Here is an 11,668-nt window from a genome sequence, read left to right as displayed (position 1 = left end):
ATTGGCCTCGTGCTTCCACAACTGCCACGAAGCATAGGCTATAACCTTCCTCTGCTGCATCAGCACACAACCCAATCCAACTCCAGAAGCATATATATACACAACGTAAGGCTCGTTCTGCTTTGGCAGAGCTAACACCGGCGTGGTAGTCAACATCTGCTTGAGGCTTGCAAAACTCGCCTCACACTCCAGTGACCAAACAAAAGGAACATCCTTTCCTGTAAGCTTAGTCATCGGTTGTGTCATACTCGCAAAACCTGGAACAAATCTCCTATAATAATCTGCCAACCGTAAGAAACTCCTAATCTCACTGGCACTTTGCGGCCTCGGCCACTCTCTGATAGCCTGAATCTTCCCGGAATCCACTGAAACTCCATCTGCAGAAACAATGTGACCTTAGAACCCCATCTCACGCTGCCAGAAACTGCACTTGCTCAGCTTAGCAAACAATTTCTGCTCCCGCAGCTTCTCCAGAACTGCTCTCAGATGTATTGCATGCTCCTCAGGACTCTTGGAATATATCAGGATGTCGTCGATGAAAAGGATGACAAACACATCCAGAAACTCCTGAAACACGCTTTTCATCAATCTCATAAACGCAGCTAGCGCGTTTGTCAACCCAAACGGCGTCTCCAAAAAGTCATAATGCCCATATCTCATCCTGAAGGCGGTCTTCCTCACATCTGCTTCATGACTCGGAATCTGGTGATAACCCGACGCCAAGTCATTCTTGGAGAACCAAGTAGCACCCCTCAACTGATCTAATAACTCATCAATCCTCGGGAGAGGGTACTTGTTCTTCACAGTGACCCGGTTCAACACCACATAACTGATAATCAAATCTGCAGTCCTCGACTCCCCTGCAATCTGAATATCCACATCTCTCATGCGACCACAAACTCTTTGGAACTCACCCCTCGCGACTCTGACAACCCCTGCTTGCTCCCCGGGATCTCCTCTGATCTCTGCACTCTCCGCGCACTCTGGAGTAATAAAGCTATGGGTAGCTCCAGAATCAAACAAAACGTGGGATGTAAACCCGCCCACCAACAAGGTCCCTACACAAACCTCATGTGTTGAGAACCGTAAGGGCTCTGATACAAAAATGAAACAACCAGACCCGGTTTTTTTAAAATAATAATAATAGTAAATAGTGGTCACATACCCAATAGCAACCTAACAATGAACATCAACAACGCATAATCACAACAATTCCAATAACCAAATAAAATCCAACAGTGAAAACAATCCAATAACCAGAACAATCAAATAACAGTTCCAACATCATGCAATGTTTTTTCAACTCAATCTAGCAACCTAACAATAGCTAGACCACAATCAATCAAGCCTCTAGAACATCCTCCTCCTAATCGCCTTGATTCCACGATCACACTTTGCCTTTACCTACACCACAAACACAAATTGAGATGCATGAGTATTTTCATAAACACTCAGTGAGGTCATCCTCCCATCTACTGGGAAATACACACAAGCAACTGAGATTCTATTATTAAAGCTAACAAACCAAACACAAACAACACATCAAACCAGGAAAATAAGACTCGGTTAAGTCTGGTGTCGACCAACGCTAGGTCGGTGTCGATCGACGCTAACATCTAACTGGTGTCGACCGACACTTAACAAACATGGTGTTGACCGGCACTTAACTAGTGTCGACCGACTCTTAACTGGTGTCGATCAACACTGTCTTCACAGACACGATCTGCACGAAGCCGACCGATGAACCTCCGTTCCCAAACGCCTCCAAACTGTCCCAAACTCTACCAAACTCCTCAGGAACCTATGGGAACACGAAAACAACCAACCAACGCAAGAAAAACACCACAACAACAAACAATAGCCAAAACAACAGTGATCTCAGGCTTAGATCGGCCATGGTCAAGCACTCACCTCTTTTGCAGGACGATTTGGTTGAGAAACGGTGGGAACAACGCCTCAAGAAGCTTCTCCTTCGTTCCCAGCCAACCCCAAATGTCACTATTTGGTTCGCGGATGTTACAGGGAGAGTTTGGGACGGATCGAAGGCGATTTGGAACTAAGGTTCGATGTTCGGCTTCGTGTAGATCGTGTCTGCGAAGAAGTTATCGATCAATGATCGACACCATGGTCGAGTATGTGTCGGTCGACACCTACCTAGCCTCGGTCGACACCAGACCTGTGACACCCCAGTTTCAGAGACATGCAGAGAGGTTTAAAAGAATTGATTTGGCCACCTATGTCACCAAAGTGCAGTTATTTTTTCGGTCAAGGGTCCTGAGAAAACTCCATAGTTAAGCGTGCTTGAGCTGGAGTAGTCTCAGGATAGGTGACCTTCTGGGAAGTGACTGTCGGAATTGTGCGAGTGAGAACTAAACACAGGGAAAGATCATGTGGTGACTTGTAGGGACGGTAACAAGTCTTTAAAGCCTCCCGGTCGTAGCAAACCGGCCATCGGATATGGATGGGATCACAAGCCTAGTGAGAGGACGTGAGGCCCATTAAGGAAAGTGGGCCCATTGAATGGGATTGGACATGGGGCCCATTGAAAGGTGGTGGTCGGGGCGTTACAAGACCTAGTGTCGGTCGACACCAGACTTAACCGAGACTTGTTTTCTTGGTTTGATGTGTTGTTGTGTTTTTGTTTGTTTGCTTTAACAATAGAATCTCTGTTGCTTGTGTGTATCGATCAGTAGATGGGAGGATGGCCTCATTGAGTGTTTATGACAATACTCATGCATCTCAATTTGTGTTTGTAGTGCAGGTAAAAGTAAAGTGTTAGGTTGTTATAGAGGTCTGATTGATTGTGTTTGTAGTGCAGGTAAAAGTAAAGTGTTAGAATCAAGGCGATGAGGAGGAGGTTGTTATAGAGATCTGATTGATTGTGATCTAGCTATTGTTAGGTTGCTAGGGTTGAGTTGATAGAATATCGTAGGATGTTGGTGTTATTTGATTGATTTGGTTATTAGATTATTTCATTGTTGGATTTTGTTTTGGTTAACGGAATTGTTTGGTTATTCGCGGTTGATGATTGATGCTAGATTATTAGTGGGTATGAGATCACTAAAAAATTGTTATTATTATTTTTTTTTTAAAAGGATAGATTGTTTCAGAACGTTTTATTTGTGATTGATATTTGTGGTGCCTAAAAGGATTTTTTTTTTTCTTTTTCTTTATGTTATCTTCAGTAACAAACAGAAAATATATTTACAAATCCTTGAAAATACAAATATATTTGTTTTCAGTTCAAAACTGAACTTTACATTTTCATGCAATTCCAAACATTTGTGTATATATTCCAATACGACCACGTCTTTTTTTTTCTTTTTTTTTCTTTTTTTTAGATAGAACATCATAGAAGCCGAAGCAAACAAAACCTTAACCAACATGAATAGAGATCCACAGAATCATAGAAACAAACTCCCAACTCCCATAATGATTAAACCATAACCAAACTCCCCCGTAATAAAGGAAACTAAAAGAAAATATAAGAAATATTCTAGACTCAAGAATAAATCCCATAAATATAAACAACTATTTGTGAAAAACCAAACCCTTAAAACATTAAAAAATCTCACCAATACTTGTGCTAAACCAACCCAAGAACGAAGAATAAAATCAAAACGTAACTTATAATAATTAAGAAATAATTATGAAACAACCATGTGGACGTCAAAGCATTCTTTGTTTCACGGACATCATCTGTGTCGTCTCCCTCACCATCATCTTCAACGTCATCACCTTTCATGATCATTAAGATCACAAAGTTATCACAGCGGAATTTAGAAAACCTTTAGATCCACATGATCGCCTGTTCTGATATCATGATAGATTTGATGAGAGTAAAGATACATAATGTGTTAGAGGAAGAATTGTATTAGACTCTCATGATTGTAATTGTACAAGATACATTTTCTTATATAGAGATGAGTTTCCTAAATTAAGATAAGAATAAATGTAAACTATATATATATATATATATTTATACATTGGTGAATATACTAAACTTTCTAAACCAATATTAACATTTATCTAATATCTTCTAGAATAATATCTTCATGACTTCCATTTTCGAGTTTATTATCTCGACCGTAGATCTCGGTCGATCTCCGGTTCACCATCTCCCAATAACTTTCAATACAAACAAGAAATAAATTGTTCTGTTTGAACATATTCAAGTCGAGCTCCGGTTTTCGGACGAATTGATTGCCAAACAGAATCTCTTGCCCATTTCCCTGAGAAACGGCCAAACTAGGCTAGAATCGATCGGTCTGATTTCAGATTCGGTCTTCTTGCCGATCAATCATATGATTGAACTCAGAAGACAAGTGACAAGCAATTTGGTTGATTACGAAATAAAAAGTACATTCAAAGTCAACGCAGTTCTGGAGTTTGTTCCGTACTCATACAGGCTGCACGACACTTGTCATATATATAAGCCCATTATGACTAGTATAAATAATATAGTACGAAGACTAGTAATATAATGTAGGTATTTAAATTAGATTTTTATACTTTATTGCAATTAAATATTACAATCAACTTATATAAAATTTTATATACTGTTTATATACGGTATTACACATAAAATTATTTTATGTATCTGAGATATTTATGATATGATGAGCATGGAATGTTGTACAAATATGAAAAGCTAATCCATATGATCTACCTATTATAATATGTAACTATGTATGATGATTTGTTTTGTCGACAACAGAAATCATTATACATAATTACATATTATATTATTTATGTGGATCATATGGATTTATTTTTTATATCTGAACCCTATTATATATTGTTTGCTGTATAGTAGATTTAGGAAAGTATGTACATATAAAAACTAATATATATGCATGCATGAATGAGTGTAAGTAGGCATATTGTGTTGGTTTTGTTGTAATAAAAATCAATGTATTATTAATCTGACGCTTAAATGCGAATTTTTAAATCCTTATTAACACTAGTAATATTAGACATGTTGAATCAAAATGAATTAATTAGGATTGTGTAAAATTTAAGGAATATATAAGCAAAATATAAGAAAAAATTAAGGAAATTTGAAGCTACTTTTTCATGTTTTAAATATTAAAATAATATAATTAATATTAAATAAACTACTGTTAGTTAGAACTTACAACTTATAATGGAAGAGAATACATCTTCTAGACAAATCAATAAAATTTGTCAAATCATTTGATAAGTAATAAGAAGAATGAACAAAAAACACCAATTCATATCTTAGTATTCTTCTTTTGAACATAATAATACTACCAATTTCATTCAACACACATATTCGTATTAACTATTCTCCTCACAATTATCTCTCTCTTTTTCTTTTTTCTTTTTTGTGTGCAAAATCTCTCTCTTTTTCTAAAAGTATTAATACTCAGCTTTTCTCAAATAAACCAATCATGAAGAAACTCCATAGACAATCTTCCATTAGGTTCCTTTGTCCTCTTCTAGTTCTTCTACTTATCAAGACATAAACAAAAAAATTTATATGCGGTGTTACATATAAAATTATTTTATGTATCGGTAATATTTATGATGAGCATGGAATGTTGTACAAATATGAAAAACTAATCCATATGATCCACAGATATAATATATAACTATGTATGATGATTTGTTTTGTCCACAACAGAAATCATCATACATAATTACATATTATATTATTTATGTGGATCATATGGATTTATTTTTCATATTTGAACTCTATTATATATATTTTGTTGTATAATAGATTTAGGAAAGTATGTACATAGAAAAACCTAATATATATGCATGCATGAATGAGTGTAAGTAGACATATTGTGTTTGTTTTGTTGTAAGTATGTATGATGTGAAATGAGATGGGGCCAATGATAACGAGATATGGCTTTAAGAGGGAAATCATAATAGTGACCTTTTTTTGTGATGACAACAACCACACGTGCTCATTCCTTCTACCAAAGGTTTGCGCACTCGCTAGGCCTTTTCGTTCCACCTTTTTACTACAATTTATTTGAGAGCCAAATTCTTAGTTCTCAATCCGAGTTTTCTAATAACCTTTTTTTAATAACTTCATTCCATTGATGTTGTTTTACTCCTTTTAACTAGCTTTCAAGTCCTCTGTCTTAGGGATCGAAACTCAAAACTGATTTTAGTTTCAATTCATTGACGTTAGTCTTTTTAAAACACGCTCATGCACTCTACGTTTTACATCCTTTTACATTCTCATAGTCACAGACACCAAATCTATCTATAAATTTTGTAACTAATTACAAAATTGTCTTTGGAAGATTTTACAAATTGTATCTCTCGAAAAAATCTATTTAATTTCTTTTTCTTATCATAGTTATATCATCTATGCATTATCTTTATTCACTTGAAATTCCCATGAATCATGAGACACAAGTAACATAGAAAAGAGACCTTTTCCGAGTTTGAACTAATAAGAAGAGGTAGCCCGAGAAGAAGAAGAATAACTAACCTCTGACTTCTTTAGCAAGTAACGACTTCGACCATAACCTAACTCTCTCATGACCGACTCAACCTTCCTCTCAGCAACTCCGGTTCAACACCAATCTCTTTCGCACAACAAACCAGAGCGCGCGGCTATCCCCACTACCCACAAGGCAGCAGCCACCCCAACACCAACCATTGCCGCCACAAGAATCGCCACCGTCCCAGCCAAACCCGGAGAAAATACCATCATCAGTGGAGAAAACGATGAGAAACAGAGTACTCCACCATGGGCCCCTGTCCACGAGGCTAAAACTCATCAGACCAAATAGCGGCCCGCCACTGCCAAAGCTGCTACCGTTGCTTCCACAACCGACGAACCAGTCGGCCTCACTCCATCAGTTATGGCTACATCTCTCCTTCTTCCCTTTGGATTCTCCATAGTACATGTGAAGTTTGCTGCGAAAGGCCTTGAGTATGTTTTCGATTACTAAACATCTCTAAAAATACTGATACCATATAATATGAGATGATTTGTACGTTGTCTTTTAGTTTGGTGCTTACAAACTCATTCAGTGCCTTGGCAATATCCTTACAAACTCATTCAAATATGCTGAGAAGACTAGCCATTCTCTTAGTTCTAAGCGTCGGTAAGAAGAGGTTTCGATAGGTAACAATTGAGATCGCACAAAAAAAAAAAAAAAAAGTCAATCATTTTAAGAAAGCAATCTGAACCTTGATCCAATATTGTGTATTCAGTTCAAATTTAATGTTGAGCGACCTAAAAGGATTGATTTATTCCCAACAAAGCATGTAAGTGAAAGAAATCTAATGACCGTTTAGAATTCAACGGTATATAATATAAAATTTAACTAGATCATTTTCATTTTTCGGTTACCCAAGTAGATCATATATATATTTTTTATATACTATTAAAAATAATTGATGCATTTTCGAGGCGACTTAACTATGTTATGAGACATGCCTAAAATACCAACCCTAGCCATATATACGTTATATCGTAGAATGAATGATACCAATAACAATTATACACGACTACACGTATCTTTCCTTTAGATTCCATTCATGCATGACAAGCACAATCATACCCATTTGCACACATCTATATATACATTTTTTAAATACATTTTGGATTCTACCTTTTTAATTTTGCTTATTTAAAATTTTAGTCTCTACAAAATTGCACTAAAAGCAATTAGTAAAATTTTGTAAATTGATAAAATCAATTTTTTTATAAAAACTAATTAATTCTACTTAAATTCTTTATTAATAGCAAATTTGTTTTCTATATATGAGTCCCAAAATTAAAAAAAAATAGAAAAATCAATCATTAGACTGTATACACTGAAAAATAAACAATCAATTAAATTAAATAATTATAAATCAAACAAAACAATAATAGTATTATTTTAAATAAATAAAAAATATTATGATGATTAATTATACATTATACAAACAGTTATAATTCATAATTTTAGTGTTTTATCCTGATAAAATTAGAAAACTTTAAGAATATTTTATCACCGCTTAAATATATATAAAAATATATATATATATAATTTTATGACTAAATTAAATACCGCTAAAAAATTATTATAAATAAAATTAAATAATTGTCCCATGGTGTACCATAAGTTAAATCCTAGTTACTAATGAAAATTTTAGCACGCAAGCAATGCTTAGATTTTTTTTGAATTTGGTGAAGAAAACTTCTCTAAAAAAATATAATTTTTTGTTACCTTCTCATTTTTCTTCATAAATCTATTGTTTAGAACAAATATTTGTTGACAAAAGAAGCCATAATTTGTGTTCAATTTAATGTAAAACCTTTACACATATTGTGTTGAACTTTAACTATTAATTAGACTTATAACCAAACCCTAATTTCGAATATTCATACGACGTGAATCTTTTCCACATTAGTTATACTTGTAACCAAGGACAACAAAATCCATATAGATGTTTTCCACATTAATATTTACATGTTTTTTTTGTTAACTTACACATGTACATGATATTTTTAGTTCTTGGTAGGATAGTAGTGATTAAGGTCAGTAATTATATAGAAAACATGTTAATATTTTATGTTGAAAAAAACGGAATATCATTCATTTTTAAACAAAAATAATAATTCTATAACATAAATTAAAATGACATATAGGATATATATTTTTAATATATATGAATCGAATCAAATAAATAAACTAACAAATTTTAGCCAAGAATGGACCCACACTGCGTCAATAAATAACGACCCCTTGCGAGGGTTAAGACAACACAACACAAGCTTTTTTCCAAGTCTTGAAACAAAATTCAAAGCTCTATTTTCTCTCCTCATAGTGTCGACATGGCATACGAAAGTAACCTAGTTTTGAAGCAAATCATCCACTTATACAACCAAATCTCAAACCTCGAGAGCTTAAAACCATCCAAGAATGTCGACACTTTGTTCGGACAACTCGTGTCCACATGCTTACCAACGGACACAAACATCGATGTCACAGCAATACACGATGAAAAAGTGAGAGATGCTAGATCTCATCTTATCAAGCTTTGTGGTGAAGCCGAAGGTTATTTAGAGGAACACTTCTCAACAATCTTAGGCTCTTTTGAAGACAACCCACTAAACCATTTACACATCTTTCCCTATTACAACAACTATCTCAAACTAGGCAAACTTGAATTCGATCTCCTATCTCATCACACAACCCATGTCCCTACCAAAGTTGCCTTTATCGGTTCGGGTCCGATGCCACTTACTTCCATCGTCTTGGCCAAGTTCCACCTCTCCAACACAACGATCCACAACTTTGACATCGACTCAAAGGCCAACAAACTCGCTTCAAGCCTCGTTTCTCGCGATCCTGATCTCTCAAAACGCATGATCTTCCACACAACTGATGTGTTAAATGCCAAGGAAGGGTTAGACCAATATGATGTCGTTTTCTTGGCAGCTCTTGTTGGGATGGATAAAGAGTCAAAGGTCAAAGCTATTGAGCATTTGGAGAAATATATGGCTCCGGGAGCTGTGTTGATGCTAAGGAGTGCTCATGGTCTTAGAGCTTTCTTGTATCCAATCGTTGACTCTTCCGATCTTAAAGGATTTGAGGTGTTGACCATTTATCATCCCTCCGATGACGTAGTGAACTCGGTGGTCATCGCACGAAAGCTAGGTGGTTCGAATGGAGTTAGAGGCAGCCAGATTGGACGGTGTGTGGTTATGCCTTGTAATTGCTCTAAGGTCCACGCGACTATGAACAATTTTGGTATGAAGAAGAATTTGATCGAGGAGTTTAGTGCCATCGAGTAAACAAGTAATAATTGTAACACATTTCTTTTCTTAAAATTATGTGTTTTTATGTCTTGTTATTTTCGATTTTATGCCTTGTGAGGAGTGCGGTATACTGGTATGTTTGTTAAGTATTATCGTTTTGTGAATTTTGTGAGTTCTTTGATCTTCATATCAGTGTGAAGATACGGAACCTTGTTGTATGTTCTTTTTATTATTAATTTGATTAATAAAAAATAAAATTGAGAAACCACAATGTATATTGATAAGTCATAATGTGATCAAGGTTTGTGATTGATCTCAGTGGTGCCTGAAACCATTTTTTTTCTTTTTCTTATCAAACAGAAAATGTATTTGCAAATCCTTAAAAATACAAATATATTGGTTTCGTTTTCTCAACATGAATATATTCAGTTCAAATTTACAAATAACCGAAAATGAAATCGAAATAAAAATATACATATTCATACAATATCAAACATTTGTGTGGACTGGTCGTCATATATTTATGATATACTACTCTATGATTATGAATCTTGTAATTTTAAAGAAAAATCAAGATAGTAACAAAGAAACCAAACTAAGTAGTCAAACTACGAAACCAAGATAGTAACAAATGAAAACTATTTTAAGCATTCAAATTAATAAAAGAACTGTTTGGTAAACATGAAAGTAGAAGATTTTCCGATAGGGAAACTGGAGTCACTGTAACCTCCACTTCCTCTCTTGTTGGAATAACAAGGGTAATGACTCAAACAAAACTCGATCTCACGAATCAAATCTAAACCTTCTTTCTCGCCGAGAGTCTTAAGCTTCCACTCGCTAAATGGATACTCTGTCCTATGAATCACATGAATCTCGCCTCCCTTGTCTTCATCTTTCACCAACACTCCTGCATTCTTCATAAACCCTCTTACAAGCTGTTGATGCCTCCTAAATCACACAGTAAAATAAAAATAAAAATAAAAAAATTAAAGAAATAGGTTTGACTATATAGAATCGAACCAAGAAATAAAATCGGTTCAAATATGTTTTTCCTACTGGTTCACTAAGTAATATCTTTTAAAATGGAAAAAAAAAAAAGACAACAGAAATATATCTATGGGTCGATACAAGGGATATATATAAACATAAATGATGATTTTAATTTCGTGCTCACATATAGTCGAACCCAGCATGAGGAAAATTGAAGATTACTCTATCATATATAGCGGAACCACCAAGGGTAGGCTTTGTGGCCATTGAGTGGACGTTAACTCCATAGACCACGCTGCACCCGAGTTTCTCCAACTCTTCTACGTTCGCCTTCCCATTCTTGAACTTACGCTCTAGCTCCCCTATACAACGTTCGTCATTCCAGAATTAATTCACATAACTAATGTAAAGCAATTTAATATTAAATTTTGATTTACGTACCTTGAGTATCAAGAGAGGTTGCAGTGAGATTAGATGCGGAACCAAAAGCCCTTGCTAGAGACAACGAAAAGGAGAAGTCTCCTTCTCCGACCAAAAGTATTTTTTGTTTGTTATTGTAATGTTTTAACCTTTTAGTTCTTTGAACCTCCATTTCGTCTCTGCATGAGTTTGCCTCTCACACCAAGATTATAATGTATGTATGCATATAAACAGGTATACATATGTATTTATGGATGCATGGGTCAAAGAGGACTTAAATGTTTTATTTTGTTTGTTTACTAGGCTATATATCCAACTGGCTCTTCGAACTTTGTGGGTATTTATGTAATTCGAAAAGCATTCAATATTGTGTTCATGTATCCATCCTTTTGAAAAAAGGATGCAAAAACCTTTTTTCTTGCCGAGAGTACATAAATTTATAATGCATCAATTGATACATTTTTCTCCTTTTGCGTGTGTAAAAAGAGATGCTTGAAAAAAAAAATCCGAATTAAC

The 11,668-nt window shown here is 35.1% G+C and overlaps 1 protein-coding gene and 2 pseudogenes across 1 annotated transcript; 1 reads left to right on the top strand and 2 right to left on the bottom strand.

The window, feature by feature from the left end:
* On the bottom strand, positions 6,434-6,889 carry LOC104763491 (annotated as a pseudogene).
* LOC104761659 (nicotianamine synthase 2-like) lies at positions 8,816-9,869 on the top strand. The gene has a single exon (XM_010484772.2). The coding sequence runs from the start codon at positions 8,816-8,818 to the stop codon at positions 9,776-9,778; it is 963 nt and encodes a 320-aa protein (XP_010483074.1). The 3' UTR covers positions 9,779-9,869.
* On the bottom strand, positions 10,399-11,529 carry LOC104761658 (annotated as a pseudogene).

This window comes from Camelina sativa, chromosome 18 (assembly GCF_000633955.1).
Source record: "Camelina sativa cultivar DH55 chromosome 18, Cs, whole genome shotgun sequence".
Classification (NCBI taxonomy): domain Eukaryota; kingdom Viridiplantae; phylum Streptophyta; class Magnoliopsida; order Brassicales; family Brassicaceae; genus Camelina; species Camelina sativa.
This window is presented reverse-complemented; position numbering and strand designations above follow the sequence as displayed.

Excerpts from the sequence above, each read along its gene's own strand:
- LOC104761659 (XM_010484772.2), top strand. The coding sequence starts at position 8,816 with ATGGCATACGAAAGTAACCTAGTTTTGAAGCAAATCATCCACTTATAC.